The sequence below is a fragment of the Nematostella vectensis genome, chromosome 1 (assembly GCF_932526225.1).
Source record: "Nematostella vectensis chromosome 1, jaNemVect1.1, whole genome shotgun sequence".
NCBI classification, from domain to species: domain Eukaryota; kingdom Metazoa; phylum Cnidaria; class Anthozoa; order Actiniaria; family Edwardsiidae; genus Nematostella; species Nematostella vectensis.
This window is the reverse complement of record NC_064034.1, coordinates 8,687,427-8,711,725: the sequence shown is the minus strand read 5'-3', so window position 1 is coordinate 8,711,725 and position 24,299 is coordinate 8,687,427. Positions and strand designations below refer to the sequence as shown.

Genomic DNA, 24,299 nt, shown 5'->3' with positions numbered 1-24,299 from the left:
TAAAAGAATAATAATTTCTTTATTATCTCATTCCAATTCTAATGATACATAGGTTCAATTTTTCATCATCTGAAAAACAAGATTTGTCTGTCAATATTGTCCATATTTGAAGTCAGGAGCATAAAGAGTAGGGTAAAGTATGGCGGCTCGTGATCAGGCATTCTGATTTTCCTTTACAGTTCGGTACACACTTTTATGAGCTTGTAAGTCTATTTATAAACATCTTTACATATCACTATTTTGATAAGTTTATGATGACATCTTTACATTATATCATCTTTACATCTCTATTCCCATAAACTGATGACGAGCTACTAAGAGTTCAAAATCTGCTTATTAATATATTTGATTTTAATCTATTACTTAAATATCAAAAGTTCGATATACGATTGCGAGTATCATTGCCTTAATGTTCATCGGAATTGGCCTTCTTGCCCCAAGCCCCAGAACTTCGCATCTTTGATGCGTGTCATGCAAAAACTTTGATTAGCATAATACTGAGATTCCAGGCAGTGTTCGCGCATTGCGGGCTCGGTGTGTAGGCCAATCAGTCCAGCGGTCATCATCCCGAGCGACTCCGCTAGGCCTGCGATGGTCAGGATAAACTGCGCATGCTCCGCAAGGGTACGGTTAGCGATGGCATGGTAGGAGTTAGACGCTTGGATCCCAGAACACACCCCTTGCATGAAACATACAACGAACATAACCCAGATCCTTGAAATCCAAGAGAACCATACGGAGAGGATAAACAATACGGCCAAGAACACAGCAATGATTCCGAACACTGACGGAAGCTTGTAGTTAACCCCTGGGGTCTTGGAACGTAGGAGGGACAAGAAGGACCTTCCGAGGAACTCTCCAAGTATGGTGCTCAGAACGTAGTGCTGAAAGTCCTCCCTGGGCCCAAAGTCCTTGGCTTGAGAGAACACTTTTGTCGTGAGGACGCCACAGAGGGAGAGGTAGACTGCGAAGTAGACAAGGAACAGCATTATAAAATCATGTAGGGATTTCCACATTTGCATGAGGCGTTCCTGATAAAACGGGACCCAGATTTCCTGTGATTCGTACTGATAGATTTCCTGGCGAATGCGTGAGTCTCCTTTAAGTTCGGCAGTGAGTTTCTTAGTTTTCATCACGGCAAAGATGAGCAAGTGTAGAGACGGCCAGAAAACTGGTACTAATGCGGCGGTGCGAGGGTTTATGGAGCTCCAGCTGGTCATTCCTGGGAGAATATGCAGCAAAGTACATAAGTACATAAGCGAAATTTTTGGGCGAAATAAAGATATCAATTAAAAATGGGATTCTTGCGAAATGGATGGATATTTAAATGGTTATGACGTTAAGATTATATTTCTTATTATGATGATGATGACAAAACTTATAGTAAAATATGATAGTGGTGATTATATGATAACAAGTCATGGTGATAATGGTGACAAAAACGCGGTAAATGATGATAACAATATGATGATGAGAATATCAACGGCGACGATAGCACTGTGGTGACCATGATATGCCATGAAACTAACCCCAAGCAATACAATAGGGGCAAAAAAATACAAAATTATAGCAGAGAATAAGATAGTCTCAGATAACATCAATCGAAATATTAGGGCCGGAGGTGATCACTTCCACCACTAATAATGGTATGATATTGCTAGCAATATTAAAATTCTAGAGCCGATTATTTCGGGGTACTCATTGAAGCCACTTTATTAAAGAATTGAAGACATACCAGTTTGCTATTAACTTAACATACACGGAAGATGGACTTACCGACATAAGGTAGAACACTTAGCACGCCTCCTGTAGCTGTACCAGCAATGTACGCACTCAGAGCGACTTCTTGAAACTTGGTGGCAGCGTAAACCAGCAGCGTCATCTCCCCCAGTCCTGTCGCAGCGGATATAAAGCACACTCCTATAAGGCGAATATCAAGTCTTGTCACGGAGAAAGCCAAGAATAACAGTCCCGTTATCATAAATATGAACATCCCTAACGTCTTAGTGACGAGGGAGAGGTTTGTTAGACACGACGAGCAAAGGAATGTGATCTTCATAAGGCAAGATTGCGCTGCCGCTGCGACTAGCACCCAGCCAGTCGCGTAGACCGTGCCCGACAAGATATCTTCTGCGGCGCAGATTGTAAGCGCTAAAGGTGCAGTCAGTGTGGCACCGAGGAAGAAGAACGAACAGCCGTATTTAGACATATTCTGCATTTTTCTTTGAGTCTTCTCCTTGCGTTTTTGTTCGGGGCTGGAATGCAGCGGAGACCACTCATCCTCAGATTCCCTGAAATCGTCATTGCTGCTGGAGTACTCCAACATCTCCCGCATTTTATCGCGGTTGGACGGCGATTTTTCCATCTTTTTGCTCACTTCGACACTCTACTCTCTACATTTTTGTGGATGCCTTTTTCAGCTTTTGATCAAGTTTTCGTAGATTTGAATAAGACGCTTCATTGCGTTTTTTTTCTAAAGCCTTGTGTTGTTTCGCACTATTCGGGCGTGCAGAGTTGTGATGCGACTCCATTTTTACGCGTTGCTGGACACATTGTACTAACGCTTTGTTTGAATTTATTAGTTTTATAGATATGTTTTTTTTTTAAGCTGCTGCCCATTCCTTTCATTTATTGATGTACATTTTCTTAAGTAAGCCTAAATACTATTTAAGGTCAATTTGCACGTGGTCTCAAATCACGCTTTCTTTTTTGTATTTTGTCCAATCCAATCAACACTCGGGCCAAGCTTTTGACAAGATGAACCTTTACCTCACCCGCCACGCAGGTGCACCAGTCCAACCTTTCAAACTTTCTTCCCTAGAATCTCAATTTTTAAGTTTAGAGCAATATAAGTTTGTAGATCTTCTTTTGAGTCAATTATTATTATTGTCAATTATTATTAAGTCAAGTATATTTGAACATTAGAGAGATGAAATAAGAATTTAAAGATCATGTTTGAAAATGCGAATTTCCATCCAAAGTCAGTGTGTGATTTGAATGCCTTTTACCATTTTAATTATCATATGTGTGGATGAATAAAGAGGGTACAAGAACACATACTGGTGCATCAGAAAATGTCCACCAGCGCTCTTACTCACCAATAGTATTTGCCACATGATAATTACCCGTGGTTATATAACAGCGGTAAGACAAAAGAGAAAGCCTCTTGAAATCAAAATATTTTTGGGAACCTTACTCCGGCCCACGTCTGTCGATTACCTTATTAAGCCACACCCACACCGCTCCAAAACGTGCCTGTACTAAACGAGAATACGTAAACGTTCACCAAAACGCGTCAGCGTAGAAATGGATTAGATATGTTTTGATATGTACATTGATTGGCTGAACTTGCTTCTGACTGACAGCTAACAGATCATAAAGGATAATATAATTATGTTGCAACAGAACAACATTCAGAAACATATTTATGTCCCTTTCTGGGATGAAATTTAAAATTATCACTCAATAATGAAATTAAATAGCGATAAAAATTAAAGTTCTCGTATGTGGGAACTGTTCGAATGATTAGGATTTTGTCTTATCAGAGAAACAAGAAAACTCGGCCCATTGTTTAGACGTCATCGTCTTGTGACGTCATGCAAACAGACAAGTTTAGGAAATGCTCAAAGGCAAACCAATAAATTATTTCTAAAGTGCTTTAAATAACACGTACACTTGGTACTAATGAAACTGATGAAAATTATTTGATGGGTAGTAAACTTGTTATTTTTGCGCTAAAGATTTGTGCAATGAAAAAAATGAGAAACTATGCTTTCTATCTATCAAAACACATATAAAAAATGAGACAAAAACACACAGTACTGGTGCCAAGAAGTGTTTGTCTCCATCAAGCCATTGTTTGAGCTACTGGTGCATAAAATCCATTCGTGAACTCTATTTTAGCTGTTGTTCTAGCTCTATAATAAATTGCTCTTCTTGTAAATAAGTACACCATAGGTGACCACAACCATTTTTTTTTTTTGAAAGACCAGCTGGTAACGTTTGTGTATTTTGTTTGAGTGTGATTTATATAACAAGTGAACTGACATCTCTTTAATGGTAATGCACGAGCTACAGTAAAACCGTGTTAGGGCACCTTCAGGAACCTACAATACCATCCTCCATAACGAAATTCCTTATTAAGGGGTAAACATTTAAAGAAAATGTATTTAATGTCATTGGGACTTGAAAAATGAGGCGTCATCATTCAGTGGTTGTCCTAAGCCAGGATTCCGCTGTATGACTTTGCAAACCATTTCAACAACAGGTAGAACACTAACTTTAGGCTGCAGAGTATGAATAAGCAACCAGAGGGAATTGTTGACTAGAAGAGCCCATTCTTGTAACCAGCCACCTGAAGTCATTACTACTTTTCTTTTACCTTGTGACAGGCACTTATAATAGCTTTATTGACTGTACTATCTGCACTTCACCTGACTCACCCCTCTATCCAAGTACTGGGTCCGCAAGTGTCCTATAGATAGTACAAAGCCCAGTGGCAGTTCTAAGTGTATGATAAAAGACGTGTGATAGCCTTTAGGTAGTTATATTTAGGTACACTTGCTTTGGTGGTAGTTCTTTCTTGTGATTAGCTGGATTTGGTATCTTCCAAAGGTGGACCAAACTCCTGGATAGTCTTTGTAACAAGAATCAAATGATCCATGAAGGAGTTAGCTGATACCCTAAGAGTTCTTGCTTCTTTAGCAGTCAAGGATCTGGCAAATTCAGTAAAAAAGTCCACGTTAACAAATATGAAAGAAATAAATAGAGAGAATTCAATTACTGTTTCATTATTTATTGTCACAATTGATCATACATTAACAACAAATGTCTTAATGTAAAAACTTGAATCCGCTCAAACTCAAATTGGATAACTTGAATTCCTTGATAACTCATACTGAGTTTGTTTTTCCCTTGAATTTAAACCTAATTCATAGTCATTTACACTTGAATGACTCTAAACAAAAATAACTCGAAATATGTGCTTATTTGAACTATCCTTCATGACACATTCAAATATCTTGCACCTATCCATAGCTTTAAAAAAACATGAGAAAATACAGTGAATGTATCAGAAGTACCAGATAGCTAATACGGGAGAATACAGTAAATGTATTGGATATTTTCAAGAAAATTAGATTGAGAAAAAGTTCAAAATCTTGTTTTAACATTGGCACATACGGATAGATACTTTTTTGTTCTGTTATACATGAAACAATGGTCAGATAATATATAATAAATTATATTTTTAAGTAGATTAGAATGGAAATAAGTTATTCCATTCACCCCTGCACTAGAACATGCTGGTTCTGCTTTCTTCAGCCTTCTTCTTGTAGCAATATTTCATTATTACTGATAAACACTTAAACATTGAGGATGTTACCAGCGACAGATATCTCCTTCTTGACACATCCTCGTTTCGGTTCAGGATCCACAGAAAGCGACCTACACGCGATCAAAGCTTCTTCCGAACAGCCAAACGGCACAGAAAGATCTCTGGAGTCTCGTTCAGAATAAAACATGACAAGACAGAAATTATAACTAAACACGCTAGATCATTGCTAAAGAATTTGCAATCTCTATAAAAATATAATAGAATAGAAATCAGGGTGCATTGGGCTCAAGCAAAGAAGATAAAGGATACAATTTAAGGTCATCCGCCATGTTGGACGAGAAAAAAAATGAAGGGCTTGGTGAAGAATCAACCACAGGAGCCCCACATGTGGAGAAAGCCAGACACAAAGTCGGGAATGTAACTCTTTTTTTGTTCCCTGCTAACAAGCGTCGTATGTTTTCTTAGCTAAAGTCACTGATTGGAAGCTTGAGATTTTTAAGTATGTTTGTTCTAACCCAAAGAAACCCATACCACTATCTCATGCTGTGTTATGCCTTTTTCAAGGGGGGGGGGGGGGGGGGGGGACTGGATGGGGACTTTCAGTGAAACGAGTGGGAGGCGCGAATCGCCCCTCCGGGCCTCCCAGCCCCGTCTTAGGCCTGGGAGGGGCCCAGCGCCCCTCCGACCCCCCAACCCCATTCCAGGCTGGGGACTTTCAGTGACACCGAAACGCGTTTCGCGTAGATTAATCATCGCTGGTTATTAATCTACGTCGGGACCACTTCGCGTAGATGGATACTTAGCAGAGGTAAGTCTACGCAAAACACACTCCGCGTAGATGAGTGATTAGCAGTGATTAGCAATCATTAATCCGCTGTCTATCGACAGCAGCGGGACTGGGGCCTTTCATAGAAACGAGTGGGAACCTTGCAATTAGACCTCTGTCTGTCCTGTGGTATACCGAGCGTTCGAAGGATGAAGTGCGGAAAAGATTACTGCGGGTGGCTAAAGGTCGGCCATGCAAACACGTCCGGCCAGAGGTGCATGGACACATACTGCAAGGTGCACCTCCAAAGGCTCCGTAAGGGCAGCCCCCTCCCCATGCCGTGCAGGGTCTCCGACATAGGGACGCAGTCGGAGACGCGGTTGTGCCGCCCCTGCGGAGCGAATCGTGAAGGGCAGAGGATGCGCGGCATCGAGAGGCGCGCTCGGAAATGGTTCCCACTCGTCCTGTCTGACATCGCAGCCCGCGATACGGGCAAGAGACTGGGTGGCACAAGACGTACCCAAACACTCGTCCTGTCCGACATCGCAGCCCGCGATGCGGGCAATTAGAGACTGGGTGGCACAAGACATACCCAAACACTCGTCCTGTCTGGCATCGCAGCCCGCGATACGGGCAATTAGAGACTGGGTGGCACAAGGCATACCCAAACACTCGCCCCGCCGGCTGTGATACGGGCAATTAGAGGCTGGGTGGCACAAGGCGTACCCAAACACTCGTCCCACCGGCTGTGATACGGGCAATTAGAGACTGGGTGGCACAAGGCATACCCAAACACTCGTCCTGTCTGGCATCGCAGCCCGCGATACGGGCAATTAGAGACTGGGTGGCACAAGGTATACCCAAACATGGACGCTTATATAGAGGAGATTCTCAATAGCATGCCTGACAAAGAGGCGCCCGCCGTACTGGCAGGGCTGGTCCAGAACATCCTGGACGAGGGCATCCCCGAGGATGCCAAGCGCAAGCTGCTTAAGCCACTCATGCCGGCGAGCTCGCGACCAGAGGAAGTCTGGCGCGAGTTCGACCCATTGCTGCTGGAACGGCGGCAAAGCGGCCCAGAGGGCTTAGGCCCCGATGAGTACTATTCTCTCTTCGTCGGCGGCGCCCATCTTCGGTTCCCAAGCGTGGATGCCACTCTTCGGGGCCAAGACGTAAGCGCCGGTGTTTACCAGGTGATGCGAGATCTTGGTGGAGCAGGTGTCATTGCTCTAAAGCCGGTTATGCGGGGGCCTGATATTAATGACGACGGCTCGGTGTGGTGGGTCTCGCACGAGCGAGAGTCTCTGAGGGCGAACGCAGTGCTGCCGCTGGTGCTCGAGATGGTAGACCCCGACCGGCGTTACGGACTCTTCACGGTCGTTGGTAAGGCCTCCGCAGAGCCATTGGCGCCAATCACGGGGGAGGAAGGGCGCTCGGAGCACAAGATTGGTGGGTCGTTAGTCAAAAGGGGGGACCAAATCGCAGTCGGCGCCCTGGAAGGCATCGATGCGGGTATTTGGGGGAAAGGGCGAGAGTACCTCGTCTACGTGAGATACGAGCTTCGCCCTTTACCTGAGCAAAATGGGGAGCCTGGGCCAAGTTTGAGCGGGAGGGGAGTGACGCCTTCGCTAACTGTGTTGTGAGCTATGTTGCCGACTTCTTGAGGAACCGCGGCACCTCGCGCTCCCTTGGTCTAACCAAGACACGAGGCAAGATCCTCGAGCGATGTGACAAGAAGCTGGCCACTACGGGATGCACCAAAGAAGACCTCTTTGAGATGAAAAAGAAGCTCGAGATAAAGCTGGTAGCCGTGGACGCCCTGGGCAACGTTATGTGGGACTCGGGGAAGTACAAGAGGGGGTACACACAAATCCGCATCCCTTGCCACAATAACCACGCCTGGGCGGAGCTTCCGACTGAACCACCTGCGATCGCGAGCGTCCACGGCCTAGACTTCGAGGCTGAGAGGGAGCTTCGTTCGTTATGTCAGGAGAAGGCATCGCTTCGCGCTACCAGTGCCGCCACAAAAACGCGCGAGGCAAAGGTGCGAGAGATGCTCATTCGCTTTATAAACAGAGCGATCCCCAGAAGCACGAGGATCTGGCTGTGTGGGCGTGTTATAGTCACGCACGAAGGCAAACTGTACCGATCGGGACAGGACGGAGGAGCTATCGACAGGGCGTTTACAGACGAGACAGGATATGATCATCAATGGACCCAGCCTACCAAGAGTACACCGAAGCTACGCACTCGATGGGCGGTGCAATAGGGTATCGCTTCAAGAAGTGGACCCAAAGAGAGAACATCAGGCCAACGCCTCTTAAATACAGGGACGTCTGGCGAGCGGCGCAGGTTGAGTCCAAAGTGTGGAATAGCAAGGAAAACTTAGGGGCGCAGCCTCATGCGCACATCGACATGCGTGCAGCGTACCTAGGATGCGAGGACAGTGTCTTCGGCGGCGCCTCGGACGCCATCGATTTGGTACGGAAATACGGCTTCCCTACGAACGTGTATCGTATCGCGAATGTTGTGGGACGGCCATTGAGCGAGGTTCTTCAACTAACCGGGGCCATTCAGCTGACCGAGTGGGGGTTCTCTGAGGCCTGCCACCCCTTCACTTCTGGGAGGGTGGGGCAGAACTTGGAGCAAAACGAGGGCTGGATCACCACGCCAGAGCTGAAGGACCTGTTAGAGTCGGGTGACCTCGTCATGGCCATGGCGAGGGAGGTGTTGTATAGCGTCGGAAAAAAGGACTCCATTAAGTTCCCCCACTCCATCGCGTGCCGCCCCGGCGGCGGAGACTCGCAGTATCCTGAGGGTCGAGATCTCGCTGTCCGTTTCGTAGGCAAGTGCGCTTGCCATGGCGACGAGTCCTCGATCGTAGTCCGCGACCGTGAAGAAGCCGCGTATCTGACAAACCTCCTTGCGGGCACCGACCACTTACTCAACTTCGAGCATGCCGACGGGGCTCATCTGATCCATTACAAAGACGGTGTCCGGCGATCACAATGGTACCATATCAGGGCCTTCGTCTTGACGTACACAAACATAGCGTTGCGACGCATGTTGAGGCGGATCCCTCGCGAAGACGTCCTCCGAGTGTGCACAGATGCCATATACGCAAAGGCGGTGCCCAGTGGTGTAAAGCTCGTGGAGCGAAATCCGAGGATGAAGAGTGGCGCCACAAGAAGCCTGGGTACGAGTGGCGACCCGAAGCGGCTTGGGGTCCGAAAAAGTCGGGGAGCTTGGCTAGGGAGCCGAGCACTGCGCCGAGTCTGCCGTGCGATCTAGTGGCCGCAACCTCTGCAAAGATGTATCTAGCCGGCCAAGGAGGATCGGGGAAGACCGAGTGGGCGGTGAGCATGTTCCGCGGCCGCAACGTTGTGGTGCTCACCCCCGAGAACGACCTCGCCCACGACCATCGCAACAACCCGCACCTCGCGGTGAAGGCTCAAACCTACCACCACTACCTCTGCATACCAGCGGAGAAGCCGATAGAGGAGTGGAGACCTTCCGAGCTGGGGCACAAACTCGACCGTCTCGCAGAAGTAATCATCATTGACGAGTGCTGTAAGGTACAGACTAAAGTGCTACGCGCCATCCTAGGGTATCTCACCACGCGGCCGTGTCAGGTAGTGTGTTGTGGCGACTATGGGCAAGTCCCGCCCTGGGGAGATAAAGAGGGGCCTCACGATATGCTCAAGGAGTGGGCACAAGGGAACATCCGCTGGTTCGAGTCCGACTACCGCTGCCTGTGTGAAGACTGCGGAAAGCCGTACAGTACATGCGACTGCGGCTCTGCCGCGCCCTCCTCCAGGCTCCACGACATAAAGGGCCGGATTTGGTGTCAGCCAGATTCCCAACAGTTTGAGGTGTTTCGAGAGGAGTGGGATGGGGTGGCGTTCGACGCGGCGATCGAGCAGGCCCACCCAAGCGATATGTGGGTGTGCTCCACCAACAAGATGGGGGCTCTTGTTCAGCAGCGATTGGTAGAGCACCACAGGAAAAACTACCCCCGATTGCCAGCAACCATCCGCTTTGACCGCGATCCTAGCGTCGCGCATCGTTATCGCAAGCAAGGGCGGCCTGTGCCCATGCCAGGCAAAAGGGGTGGGAAGGTCGACGCGTACAAAGGCACGGTAGTCGAGGTTTCTCTCGACGCGGTCCTTAACGGGCTCCCCCTCGAGTGGAAATACGCGGGCTGGGGGACAGTCCACCGGGTGCAGGGCAAGACTATCCAGACTCCAAGACGTTTGTTTATCATAGACCACAGCTTAGAGGGCTGGATTACGAATGCTGTATACACCGGCATCTCCCGCGTGCGGCGAGCCGACAAGATAATCCGCGTGATCCCCCCCGATAACACCCCCGGTGCCTTGGTTCCCACAGGACTGCAGGCTACGCCCAGTGAAGAGCTTATTATAGCGCGAATCAAGCGATACGCTATAGACGACAGGCGAAAGGGTCGCACAAAGTACACGGGACCGCACCACGTTCTGACGGTAGACCACGTACTCGGCATGATTGCTAACGCGGAAAAGAAGTGCACGGTCTGTGGCACTCAGCTTCTGCTTCAGGGATAAACCAAGAGTCATCCCCAATGCTTCAGTATCGACCGGCTAGACGACAGTCAGGGTCACTACAAATGTCAGACTCACGTGCCTTAGCTGCAATAGAAGGCACAAGCGCTGATCACGCTAGCGTCACGCTACGCAAATGCGAACGCGTGAAGCCGTGCTTAGAGAACGCCGTGTAATACAACACTGGCTGTCCGGGCTCCATGACCCTCTTTAGTATTGGGTATGCCTTGCTTGTCCACCACGGGTCCGTCGCTCGCCGTCGGCCCTTGTCCTGAAGGTCTTCCTCGTTTACGGCGATGTACACCTCCGTTCGTACCTCTAAGGGGACCTCTTAGGGGGGCTTTTCGGCTTTGAGAGGCACGCGCCTCAGCTTTATGGCGTCTTTAGGCGCAAGGCCAGTCATGCGAGTCTTTGTTGCGTTTATGTCCGAGATGACGATTGGCAAAGCAGTAACCCACTCGCGGTTTGTCTCGCCGGATGCAAGCTCCTTCGAGTACTGCGCACGAAATAGGCGCTGTGCCAGCCAGCGATGGAAAGACTCGGCGAAAGCTTGGCTCCTGTGGTGCCCTGGCTCAGCCCGTCGGACCTCCACCCCGTGGTCTGTTAGGAGCTTTGTGGTAGCACCCTTCAACTCCGTGCCGTCATCAACCATGAGGACTTTAGGCCATGTGAGAGGTCCCTCTGCATAGATGCCAGCGAGTTCGCGGGAGACGACGGCCGCGCTCTTAGTCTTCAGTGGGCGGGCGGCTTTATATCGTGAAGCAACGTCAACGACAGTCAGGGCATACTTGTACCCGCGGTCGGTTGGCAAGAATAGCAGGTCCGACTGGTGGATACGGTTTGGTGTCTGCTCCGAAAAGTGGGCGTAGGTAGTCGGAGGAGGGGGTGTCTGTGTGTAGCCCCCGACGGGCTGCGAGCTTACCCACTTGCGCAGTCGATCTATGAAGGCTGAGCCCTTGGGAAGTTTGGCATGCAGAGCGGTCACTCCCTGGAAGCCACCTCTGGCGTAGTATATAGGACGAAGGAACGCATCGAGTCCTTCGTCGGACATGCGCTTCGCCGCCATTACGTGTCGGCAATAATGTATCGCGATACATTGCAACAGGTGTATCAGTCTCCAACAGGCGGTTGCCGTCTGCTCGGGTAGTGCCGAGGCGGTCTTTCTGAGGTCGGTAGGCCCCCGGAGAACGGCATTGGCGAACCTCTTAGCGCACTCCCTGTCTGCGCGCCACAGCTCGAGGCTTCGGTTAGCAATGTCACCAAAGCTACGACACTTTCGGTGTCACCCACCCATCGACCGCACTTTCGGTATCACTCGCTTAGCAGCGGCTGCTGCCTCGTGCATAGCACTCTACAGCTGGTCTGCAATCATCTTATACGTATACGCGCAGTATGGAAAAAAGGCCGCCTAGACGCAGCGCTGGAACGGCAGCTGCATCACAGCAAGCGGCTAGCTGTGTAGCCGATGGCGAGAGCGCCGGCGCCAATGTACGCCAACTCGGCGATTTTCTGCGTTTTGCTGGGGGTGTAGTAGTCGGACAGCTCAGGAGCCCGCATCGACTCCAGGGATTGTTTTGGCCGGGTCTGGTTGTAGAGTTTGAGCACGTAGTCAGTGTCGGTGAAGTTTTGCTTTGCGAGGGCCCCTCTCTCGCGACTTTGAGCTTGCCAATCGAGGATTTTCTGCCGCCGCTGTTGGTAGCGTCCATAGTCTTGTTGGTATTTCTCTAGGGCCTTGCCGTGCCTCTCCTTCTCAGCTAAGGAAGGGCTCTCATCGTTCGACAGGAACTTTGCGAGGTAGTTGCCACCAACGAATGCAGTCGCGTTTAGGACGGCGCCGCCAACCAAAATCGCGATGGAGGCAATCGAGTAGTGTGTGATGCTGTGTGTACGCGTTCTAACATGAACACGAGTCTAATACGTGGCCTACACATGTAGTAGTGTGCCACAGTACACTACTACATGGGCAGGATCTTCTGGTCTTCAAGGTAACCCTTCAAAGCGACAGCACCTGCAACGGCGGCAGTCATTTTTGCGTAGTTTATGGCGTTCGCGGAAAGGTCTTTGGTGAAGTCTTCTCCCAGCCGATACCGGCGACGAGGCCGGTTATGACTGCGGCGTCGGTGATAGTCTTTGTAATCTTGCTTTGCTGCGTCGTCGACATTGCGATGCACGGACGTGCGGATATGGGTGGGGCCCTTGTGTTTAAATATATGCTTACTCCATGGCTAACAGTCGAGATTTGCACTGTCCGGGAGCGCGAAGCGCTGTCGCCGGAACGGCAAGCGGTTGATCCTTGGTCTGCTGTGCGGCCGCCAGCGGCGGCCTTGCGGGCGGAGTCACGTCGTCGGTACCTTCGGTGGCAAGTGGATCGGTAGCTCGCTGGTTAACAGCTGGTGTACGAGTGAACGCGGCAGCTAGCTCCCGCCTGCGTGTGTAGAGGCCGATCGATGACACTAGAAGACCAGCGACCCCGATAACCGAGCTAGCCGACCAAGCAGAGTTGCTTTCCGGGACTGGTGTGTGTATGCCTTCAGCGCGCGCGCGCAAGCCCTCGCGTCCCTGCGGCTCGCTAGCGGCCGGCGACCCAACGTGTTGCACGACACGAAATGTCTCTTTCTTCGCTCTTTTAAGTCGGTTCCACTCTGCCAAGCGCCTACCAGCTTTGACTCGCCCAGGGTGTTTAGGTCGGGTCGCGGGTGGTTCGAGGCTCGTGATTCTCTCCGCCAACGCCAAAGGCGTACATGCAGGTCCATAAGCAGCTTGTTCCGCAGCTTGTTTGTCAGGTTCCGCGAGATGCTGGGCACTAGTACTTTCTTGAGGTTCCTCCATTTGTGATGCAACTACTTGGTTGCTGAAGAAGTGGCAAGCTTTCAAATGAACGTCTGCTCTGGGATGGCAGACTCGCCACTGTGCGTTTGCGGGCAAACCACTGGTGAGTCCGCGACTGCTAACTCGTGTTGACACCGCGTGTCAGCGCTTGCCGTTCCGGCGGTGTTCACATGACGTGCTACGTGTAACGCCCCGACGGCTAAAGACATCAAACGACCGCAGCGTAGAGACAGGCGGAGCTCGTTGTTGATGATGTAGTCGGACACTAGGTCATTGTGAAGACCGACCACACTGTCTATCGGCAGCGCCATGCCTACTAGCTTGGTCGTAAGCTTCAGAAAGCTGTCTGCCAGGGCGTCTGTAGTCCGGCTGGCTAGAGCGGTCTCGTATCGCTTCTCGTACTTCCTCACCTCCTCGGCGCTCATGCGTTTGACGTCGTCGTGAGTCAGGGCCTTGCCTACCATTTCTCTCGACTTCCCCGAGGCTACGAGAATCGCGAGTTTCTCCCTCGCGTCTGCTACCTCAGTTTGCTCACCTCCGGTTGCCGTCCCGGCAGGGTGCGTCGAGCAGTCCAACGATTCGACGGCCGGGAGGCCGGCGGCGCCCCCCTCAAGAAGACTCCCAAAGTATTCATCGCTCATCATGCACCCCCCTGCCGTGGCTAAGGTGCAACACGTGTGATCAATGCGTTATGCCCTAGGGCATACGTGGGCGGTGGTTTACTGCGCTTACCGTTCAACTAGGGCGATGGTATAAGGGTGACGCAAGCAAAACTCTAACTTCGAAAACTTTTTCGTCTTGAGGGCCTTCATGTACTCTTTCATCTTCTCTTTTGAGAGCTCCGCGCCGTAGTCATGCAGGATAGCTTTCATGTCCGCCTTGCTCGGGGTATAGAAGACCATCAAGGCCGCGATGTTCTCACGGAACGGCTTAGTGATGCTGGTGAGCTGCTGCGTGATCACCCACACGCTAATACCCACGTGGCGCGCGCTGAACGCCAAGTTGACGAGCTGGTCAGAGCGCCTCTTTACGTCTTTCGAGGCCGCACAGTCGTCGAGTATGATTAGCGTATTAGTGCCTTCGAAGAGAGCGGAGACAAACCTCAGCAGTATGTCGATCTGAGCCGCCTCAGGTGTGATGACAAACAGACGATTGTCGCCCTCGCCGAAGCCGTCGTATGTTTTGTTGTAGACAAAGGTAGGGCACATGAGTACGATGTAGTCAAACTTGCCCCGGAAAGGGCCGCGCAGCCGGTCCACTATGAATCGGGTCTTCACGCATGACGTCGGGCCCACGATGAGAGCGTTAAATGGGATGTTTTTCGGGTCCATACCGCGCTGCCGCAGCGCTTCGCGCACTTCGTGTCTGTGCTCAGTATTGTATGGACTCTAGCTGTCCGTTCATAAGGTTCATTTGGGCGTCGGCCACCACAAACACATGACAGTTTACGGTACCCTTGCCGCTTGCCGTGTGTTTTATCACGAGGTGCACACCGTCGCGGGTATTGACCAATCGGAGACCCCCATGGATAGCACTGTCGTCCGTCGTTCGAAGGTCGATCCACAGAGCAAACTTGTTATCGCCATAGAACGACTCGGGGCCGATTGCCGGGGCGGCAGGCGCTCCGCTGTACCCCCCCGGGAGGGGCGGACGAACCGCCTTTTCGCCTCCCTCCAGAAATCCGTGGGGCGCAGCCCCTGGCTGAAGACCTTGTTTGGCATGCCGTCGATTGTAACGCGAACGCTCTTGATGTCGGGGTACACAAACTTCTCAGAGTCGCGAGCCCCTGCCGTGTATGGCTCCACAAAGAGGAGCAACAGACCACTCATAGACCTTCGCGGCAGGTTGACACTCTCGTTGATTATGTTGTCCGTCCCTTTGCTAATCACGAAGGTCTTGTGAAGGTTCACTTGCTCTTAGAAGAACGTTGTGCCGTTTTGGTAGGCGGCGGCTGCAGACCGGGCGAGGTTGTCGTCCCTCAGGCTTTCGTTTTCCAGCTCTAGATTTTTGACGCCATAGGATGATTTGGTAGCATCGCTTCCGACTACTACCTGGTCAACCGTTGCGAGCGTGATCTCGAAGAGCAGCGCCTCGGAGAGAGCCCTTGGGTACAGTACGCCGTGGTCCGTCAGCAGAGAATGGTCTAGCGGGACGGTGTACCTCGCCCCGTGGGCGGCGTTTAGAGCGTTCTCCTTGGCGTTACTAGTCGCTTTATCACCAGCCTTTGAGCGAAGCTTGCGCATGTTTTCTGACTGTATGCGCTGCTCCAGGCGGTCCTCTCTCTCGACCTTGGACAGGTAAAGCTCCTCATACGTCTTGAAGACGTCGTAGCGGTTGGTGTCCTTAAGCGTTTCTCCTGAAAACGTGATTTTCAGGCGGCTTACGAGATTTTGGCCGACGTTGTTCACGACGGTATTATTTGCTTGGCCTGAGATGGAGAGATCGGAACCGACCCTAAAGGAGCCAGGCACAAGCTTTGGGACCACCACATATAGCGTCTCGCCTGGGGAGGCCGTCGACGGGTTGAGAGTGACCCGGGAAACAGTTCTCTCGGCTTTCAACCCCAGAGGAGTTCTGGGTGTTCGTTGGGGGTCAAGTTTATCGCTGACTGACATCCCTATTACGTATATTATATATCGTATACGTATATGTACATAAAGTACGAAGCCGCGTGGCTATGGTGCGGTCTGTTAGACATGTCTAATATAGCATAGCACGAGTTATGCGCACGCATCTTGGGTGATGTTGACGTTGACATTGACGATGCCTTGCCGGGTGCGTCCGACGATCGCGGAGCGGGGGACGACGAGGCGACGCCCCTTATCCCGTTTGACCCCGACGATGGGGAGTCGATCCCAATGACGAGCACGTCATCGCGTATGCATGCTGCGCATAGCATGGCTACGCTAAGCGCAACGCAAACGACCGCCGAAACCTCGTTTACCACAGAGGGTGCAGCGACAAGACTCGGTCTCCAGTCCCTCAGGGATGAATACCCTGACCTTAACGAGAGTCTGATACGGTTCCAGTCAGACAGGAGGGGAAAGACGCTAATACAGCTTCGCAACCTCTGCAAAGGAGGTTGGACTAAACCAAGACAGCTGTTCAATGAGGACGGGAGCGTTCGACAGGACGTTGCAAAGCTGAAAGGCTTCAAGCTGGCGATGGGGTCCGTGGCAGAGATAGACGCGGTCATTTAGGAGAACACAGAACCAGTCCAAGAGCTGCAAGGGGTGGTGGCCACAGACAGGGAGACCATCGACGACCCTAACACGTCAGAGAGTCGCCGCCAAGAGGCCCGTGAGCGCAACGAGGAGAGGCTATCCGAGATTGACGAACGAGAACGCGAAAACCGAGAGCTCGAGAACCAAAAGCCGCTAAGAGAGCGCATCAAAGCCATCTTCAAAAAGTACGGCTTTACCGTCACCGCTATCGGGTTGGCCGTAGCGACGACGATCGCGGCTATTGTGACGTCGCTCGGCAAGTCGCTCTCCTCCGTGGCCAGAGGGGTCGGTAACGGGCTTAAGGCTATCGGGAAAAAGCTAGGCGAGCTTCTCCCTGGGCTAGTAGGCAGCATCGCGAACTTCGTGTTTAAGGCTGCAGGAGAAGCGGTGAAATTCCTTGGCGAAAATGCGTGGCTGCTCATTCTAGCCGTAGCCGCGTTCTTGGTTCGTCGAATGCAAAGCAATGAGAAATAATAGTGCGCAAAGCTCGGCATTCAGGAACGCAACGCCATTGGGCATGAGCGCGATCTTCCCGGTGAGGCAAGCATCGGCAGCGACGTACAAAGCTTCCGACTCCAGAAAATATGACACTATTATGACAACGAGATAACGCATCATCGGCAGGTGCGGAAAAAGTATAAGCGCGCCCTTGCCGTTACCCATGCTGTGTCTGTGACATCCGGCATCGCTGCAGGGGCGCTTTCCAGCGCCGGGGTGGGGGTCTCTTTGAGTGGGATAGGGGTTCTGCGGTTCGGCGGTCCGCTGGCAGAGGTCGCTGGGCTGGTCGGTGTCGTGGGCGTGGGCGTGGTGGTAGCCTCTAGGGGTCTTACGAGCAAGGTGGCTAAACACGAAGACACGATGGTTTTAGCGGAGAGTAAGAAAAACTCGATTAGCGAGCTGGTCTTTAAGGCTCTGCAAGACGGGCATATCTCAGACGAAGAGTTTCGGCTAATACTTCAGGAACAAGAGAGATACTACGCGCTCAAGGCCGCTATCAGAGCTCGACACGACCTCGCATCGCGTGAGAAAAAAAAGCAAGAAAGGGCACCCCCCTGGAAACACGCGAAAAGATGAAAAAGAGGCTACGAGAAATTCGCGAGGAGTTCGGGAGCGATTTGTTCGAGTAAAGCTCAGGTTTAAACGCCACGCCAGCGGCTTTGAATTCACTCCCGAAAAACGGTCATTCCGCGGTCAGTAGGGTGGCGGCCCACCCCAACGCTATGCACATGCTATATACACATATACGTATACCACAGGACAGACGGAGGTCTAATTGCAAGGTTCCCACTCGTTTCTATGAAAGTCCCCAGTCCCGCTGCTGTCGATAGACAGCGGATTAATGATTGCTCACACTGCTAATCACTCATCTACGCGGAGTGTGTTTTGCGTAGACTTACCTCTGCTAAGTATCCATCTACGCGAAGTGTTCCCGACGTAGATTAATAACCAGCGATTATTAATCTACGCGAAACGCGTTTCGGTGTCACTGGAAGTCCCCAGCCTGGAATGGGGCTGGGGGGTCGGAGGGGCGCTGGGCCCCTCCAGGCCTAAGACGGGGCTGGGAGGCCCGGAGGGGCGATTCGCGCCTCCCACTCGTTTCACTGAAAGTCCCCAGTCCCCCCCTCAAGGTGTTATTTTCATATAAAGAGAGAAATCATAATCCGGGATCTGTTACAATCCCCGTTGATTCGATTGAATGGCTCTGGATAGATAGATAGACAGATCCATGCTCGTTACTAATTACGCCTCCAGTAATTACAGATCGAAAGGGTTCTAGCTCCTTATCGGAGGTCATGAGACTGATACACAGCTCGCGACTGCGGTCAGCAAGTCTTTGGAGCCCGCTGGCGTCCAAGGCCTCCTTGTATCGTAGATGGGGTAAAACGATACGGAGGGCCGTCTTTTGGATGCCCCCAACAATCCCGACAAGGAACCCTGGTATATTAGCCCATACTGGACATGCGTACTCCACAACAGATCTAATGAGTACACAATAGATGGCAACAAGGTAGGCCCTTTCATCAGTGGCGGGTCTTGGGGAGGGAATGAGGGCTGGTTGTACGGCAAAGAATGTAGCCAAGAAAGGAAAGAGATAAGCTTCATACCATAAGATAGACATACCTTGGAGTAGAAAGCTATTGGTTATAAGTACCAAACTTCCCGATACCTCAAATGCTGACAGCACCTTCTCACTCCCTTTCCTATGAGGGCCCCTGTTTCTGATAAGATGAAAAAGACCCGGATCAAACCCTGCGTTATAGTAAAGTCTACAAGGTCTGCTATGGAACATTAACTTATACTATTTTATGCTTTATGGCGAACGTGCATGCCGTACCTTAACATCGGGAGTTCTAGATACCTTGCTAATTAGGGTCACACGTGCAAATAATTATTAGATGGCAGTTACGTAACGAATGTATTGCTAGAAGCTTCACAGCCCAACCAATGTATTATCAGAATGAAGGCGCTGACCCTAGCACCACTATTTAGCATGGGTCACTTGCACATGTACCACATACAACGCAGAAGCGGTTATGCAATAGGAGAAAGTCTGTTTTTTATCGAAAGCGGAGAATTAAAGCAATACAGCCAGAAGTGTTTTCCTACACCTGAAGGACGGGCAATCTGTAATAGTTTAATCCAGGCAAGCCACCAAGATTCACAGTGTATCAGCTCTTAAGTGTGTCGAATGGGTTTATAAAGCAGAGGGGCGTAGCCGCAGCCCCCCCCCTCTTTCTAGCAGCCAAAAATACAGTAAATGTATGAAACATCTAAAATACAGAAGAAAATGCCTTGAAAGGGCCTTTTGTGCCCCCTCCTGTTAAAAAACCCTGGCCACGCCGCTGTAAAGCCATCGTGTACATATAAATATTTGGGTGACCTTAAATCTCGCTCGGCCAATCTCTTGGAGGCCTGGGTCTAAGGGCTTTTCAAGACTTGTGTGATAAAGATTTGACCAAGCGATAAAGTTTTTTTTGACACATTTTTGCCTCGAGTCTCAAATTGAAAGGAATCAGCATTTTTCACCATGTTTTATGGAGATCAGGGAGCGGGTAAACTTTAGCTCTTCTAAATATGGGCATCAATGCCCATATAAGGCAATGCATACGAAGGACACTATCCGTGGGGAATATGTTTGATATGCTGTACATAAAAAGAGCGCATTGTACAACCGCAAACGCTACTTCAGGGGCTGATCCAGGAGTTGCAAAAAGGGGGGGGGGGCGAAGCAAGGGCTTCAGGAAAAGGGGGCCGGATTCATTGTTCTTTCGTGGATTTCCTTGTATTTCTTGTTATTTCTAAGCCAAATGTCTGAAAATAGGGGGGGAGGGGGCGGCCCATCCTTAGGTTCCGCCCCTGCACCTGAGACTGCTCGTAAGAGCTGTACTGGACAAAAAAACGAAACAATCAAATATGTCATTTGTAATCGACTCTAAATAGCTTTAACGAGACAGTGAGAGGAATAGGGCTGGAGGGATTGTGGTTTCTTTTGGCAAAGAGTTCCGCTAAAATCAATACAAGCAGTATTAAAAATGTATAACATCGTATTTTATCAAGCAATCAATTTATACATGTAATACTGTATATACTGTCTATAATTTTTACATATCTTTTGTATATGACATATGATATTAATATTGGATTTTTTTTCTTATTATCTTGAAAACTCCTGGGCCAAGGACCAACCACAGGCTTGCCATCTATAAGTACCATTTTTCCCTCTCCTGCTCAAAGACAGTTAGTAGGCAGCTATATTGGACATAGACCAATGGCACCGGTTTGGATACCAGAATTTTTTTGTAGAGCAAGGTGTCCATGTACCACCTCCAACAAAATAAAACTTTTTTTGCCTTTATGATAGCATGTTTTTTTGTTCTTTTTGGGGTAATCAACTTTTCTGAAAATGCAGAAAATGGCATTTATAGAGCTTGAAATTTCAAATTTTCTTGGGGAGCATGCCCCCAAACACCCCTATTGTTGGTGTTTCGGTGGAAACTACTCACTCAAAAACCTGGATCCACCCCTGATACACATATTAAGGCACATAAACGCGCATTCATGTAAAAACGTAGGAAGAAACCACCAGACAGCCTCTATCTGCTGGTGTGCGTCGGACCTTGTGGACAGTTGATTAATTAATAAAACCTTTAAAAGAAAAAGTCGACAACAACGCAGATTTATGTTTTTTAGAACGATATTTCGGCAGGCCAAAAAAAAAAAAAAAAAGAAATAACCGCGACTCCATCCGCAAAGCAAGAGAAGCCACACTGATAGCTCGCGCTGGCACTCTTGAACCCGGTGGCCTCAACCGGCGTGAAGAAACCGTTTAGCTACTTAGTAATCCACACCACCCTATTTACCATCTTCCATAAGTCACTCAATTACTATTTTTACCTTTTGTTAGTTAATCATCAATGAACTTTGTACTTTGTCACTCAATTACTATTTTTACCTTTTGTTAGTTAATCATCAATGAACTTTGTATATATACTAGCTATAACATGCCATTGTAACTCATTTATAACCTGAAGAAGGCAGGTATTGGTCTGCCGAAATATCGTTTTGGAAAACATAAATCTGCGTTGTTGTCGACTTTTTCTTTTAAAGGTTTTATTCATGTAAAATCACATATCCGCTCAGAAAAGTGGTGTGTGTGTGGGGGGGGGGGGGGGGGGGGGGGGATGGGCGAGGGAGAGGGTAACTTTCATTACAAGATTAAAAGAAAGAGAAAGAACGTAATGGGCTGACGGAACCGAGGTCAAAATATGGCGCCCAATACACGACATTAATATAAAAGAATAATATTTTTTTTATTATCTCATTCTAATGATACATAGGTTCAATTTCTCATCATCTGAAAAACAAGATTTGCCTGTCAATATCGTCCATATTTGAAGTCAGGAGCATACAGAGTAGGGTAAAGTATGGTGGCTCGTGATCAGGCATTCTTATTTTCCTTTACAGTTCGGTACACACTTTTATGAGCTTGATAAGTTTATGATTACATCTTTACATTATACCATCTTTACGTTTATCTCTATTCCCATAAACTGATGACGAGCTACTAAGAGTTCTAAATCTGCTTATTAATATATTTGATTTTAATCTATTACTTAAATATCAAAAGTTCGATATACGATTGCGAGTATCATTGCCTTAATATTCATCGGAATTGGCCTTCTCGCCCCAAGCCCCAGAACTTCGCATCTTTGATGCGGGTCATGCAAAAATTTTGATTAGCATAATACTGAGATTCCAGGCAGTGTTCGCGCATTGCGGGCTCGGTGTGTAGGCCAATCAGTCCAGCGGTCATCATCCCGAGCGACTCCGCTAGGCCTGCGATGGTCAGGATAAACTGCGCATGCTCCGCATGGGTACGGTTAGCGATGGCATGGTAGGAGTTAGACGCTTGGATCCCAGAACACACCCCTTGCATGAAACATACAACGAACATAACCCAGATCCTTGAAATCCAAGAGAACCATACGGAGAGGATAAACAATACGGCCAAGAACACAGCAATGATTCCGAACACTGACGGAAGCTTGTAGTTAACCCCTGGGGTCTTGGAACGTAGGAGGGACATGAAGGACCTTCCGAGGAACTCTCCAAGTATGGTGCTCAGAACGTAGTGCTGAAAGTCCTCCCTGGGCCCAAAGTCCTTGGCTTGAGAGAACACTTTTGTCGTGAGGACGCCACAGAGGGAGAAGTAGACTGCGAAGTAGACAAGGAACAGCATTATAAAATCATGTAGTGATTTCCACATTTGCATGAGGCGTTCCTGATAAAACGGGACGCAGATTTCCTGTGATTCGTACTGATAGATTTCCTGGCGAATGCGTGAGTCTCCTTTAAGTTCGGCGGTGAGTTTCTTAGTTTTCATCACGGCAAAGATGAGCAAGTGTAGAGACCAGAAAACTGGTACTAATGCGGCGGTGCGAGGTTTTATGGAGCTCCAGCTGGTCATTCCTGGGAGAATATGCAGCAAAGTACATAAGTACATAAGCGAAATTTTTGAGCGAAATAAAGATATCAATTAAAAATGGGATTCTGGCGAAATGGGTGGATATTTAAATGGTTATGACGTTATGATTATATTTCTTATTATGATGATGATGACAAAACTTATAGTAAAATATGATAGTGGTTATTATATGATAACAAGTCATGGTGATAATGGTGACAAAAACGCGGTAAATGATGATAACAATATGATGATGAGAATATCAACGGCGACGATAGCACTGTGGTGACCATGATATGCCACGAAACTAACTCGCAGCAATACAATAGGGGCAAAAAAATACAAAATTATAGCAGAGAATAAGATAGTCTCAGAAAACATCAATCGAAATATTAGGGCCGGAGGTGATCCCTTCCACCACTAATAATGGTATGATATTGCTAGCAATATTAAAATTCTAGAGCCGATTATTTCGGGGTACTCATTGAAGCCACTTTATTAAAAAATTGAAGACATACCAGTTTGCTATTAACTTAACATACACGGAAGATGGACTTACCGACATAAGGTAGAACACTTAGCACGCCTCCTGTAGCTGTACCAGCAATGTACGCACTCAGAGCGACTTCTTGAAACTTGGTGGCAGCGTAAACCAGCAGCGTTATCTCCCCCAGTCCTGTCGCAGCGGATATAAAGCACACTCCTATAAGGCGAATATCAAGTCTTGTCACGGAGAAAGCCAAGAATAACAGTCCCGTTATCATAAATATGAACATCCCTAACGTCTTAGTGACGAGGGAGAGGTTTGTTAGACACGACGAGCAAAGGAATGTGATCTTCATAAGGCAAGATGGCGCTGCCGCTGCGACTAGCACCCAGCCAGTCGCGTAGACCGTGCCCGACAAGATATCTTCTGCGGCGCAGATTGTAAGCGCTAAAGAAGCAGTCAGTGTGGCACCGAGGAAGAAGAACGAACAGCCGTATTTAGACATATTCTGCATTTTTCTTTGAGTCTTCTCCTTGCGTTTTTGTTCGGGGCTGGAATGCAGCGGAGACCACTCATCCTCAGATTCCCTGAAATAGTCATCGCTGCTGGAGTACTCCAACATCTCCCGCATTTTATCGCGGTTGGACGGCGATTTTTCCATCTTTTTGCTCACTTCGACACTCTACTCTCTACATTTCTGTGGATGCCTTTTTCAGCTTTTGATCAAGTTTTCGTAGATTTGAATAAGACGCTTCATTGCGGTTTTTTTCTAAAGCCTTGTGTTGTTTCGCACTATTCGGGCGTGCAGAGTTGTGATGCGACTCCATTTTAACGCGTTGCTGGACACATTGTACTAACGCTTTGTTTGAATTCATTAGTTTTATAGATATGTTTTTTTAAAGCTGCTGCCCATTCCTTTCATTTATTGATGTACATTTTCTTAAGTAAGCGGTTTGCATTTTTATGAACAAGAAGTTAAAAAAGGATGATCAGTTTTGCATGTCTGATTCTTTGGAAAAAGCCTCAATACTATCTAAGATCAATTTGCACGTGGTCTCAAATCACGCTTTCTTTTTTGTATTTTGTCCAATCCAATCAACACTCGGGCCAAGC

The 24,299-nt window shown here is 48.8% G+C and overlaps 3 protein-coding genes across 3 annotated transcripts; all 3 read right to left on the bottom strand.

Annotated features, from left to right (window-relative positions):
• Positions 1–18,953, bottom strand: LOC5499582. Its single transcript, XM_048724249.1, has 5 exons — positions 18,856–18,953; positions 5,645–5,771; positions 5,368–5,496; positions 1,777–4,715; positions 1–1,222 (listed from the first exon to the last, which is right to left on the bottom strand). The coding sequence occupies exons 2-4, from the start codon at positions 5,662–5,664 to the stop codon at positions 4,589–4,591; spliced, it is 276 nt and encodes a 91-aa protein (XP_048580206.1). The 5' UTR covers positions 5,665–5,771; positions 18,856–18,953; the 3' UTR covers positions 1–1,222; positions 1,777–4,588.
• On the bottom strand, positions 414–2,365 carry LOC125556669 (battenin-like). Its single transcript, XM_048732376.1, has 2 exons — positions 1,777–2,365; positions 414–1,222 (listed from the first exon to the last, which is right to left on the bottom strand). The coding sequence occupies exons 1-2, from the start codon at positions 2,363–2,365 to the stop codon at positions 414–416; spliced, it is 1,398 nt and encodes a 465-aa protein (XP_048588333.1).
• A 2,573-nt stretch (positions 18,954–21,526) lies between the features above and the next one.
• Positions 21,527–24,292, bottom strand: LOC5520450 (battenin). Its single transcript, XM_001640238.3, has 2 exons — positions 23,259–24,292; positions 21,527–22,704 (listed from the first exon to the last, which is right to left on the bottom strand). Exons 1-2 carry the CDS (start codon positions 23,845–23,847, stop codon positions 21,899–21,901), a joined length of 1,395 nt encoding a protein of 464 aa, XP_001640288.2. The 5' UTR covers positions 23,848–24,292; the 3' UTR covers positions 21,527–21,898.
• Between the last annotated feature and the right edge of the window lie 7 nt (positions 24,293–24,299).

Coding starts and splice junctions, on each gene's coding strand:
- LOC125556669 (XM_048732376.1), bottom strand. CDS start 2,365: ATGGAAAAATCGCCGTCCAACCGCGATAAAATGCGGGAGATGTTGGAG. Junction 1,223..1,776: donor AAGTGTTCTACCTTATGTCG/GTAAGTCCATCT, acceptor ATATTCTCCCAG/GAATGACCAGCTGGAGCTCC.
- LOC5499582 (XM_048724249.1), bottom strand. CDS start 5,664: ATGGCGGATGACCTTAAATT. Junction 5,497..5,644: donor ATGGCGGATGACCTTAAATT/GTATCCTTTATC, acceptor ACGAGACTCCAG/AGATCTTTCTGTGCCGTTTG. Junction 4,716..5,367: donor GCTGGTAACATCCTCAATGT/TTAAGTGTTTAT, acceptor TGAATTTGCCAG/ATCCTTGACTGCTAAAGAAG.
- LOC5520450 (XM_001640238.3), bottom strand. CDS start 23,847: ATGGAAAAATCGCCGTCCAACCGCGATAAAATGCGGGAGATGTTGGAG. Junction 22,705..23,258: donor AAGTGTTCTACCTTATGTCG/GTAAGTCCATCT, acceptor ATATTCTCCCAG/GAATGACCAGCTGGAGCTCC.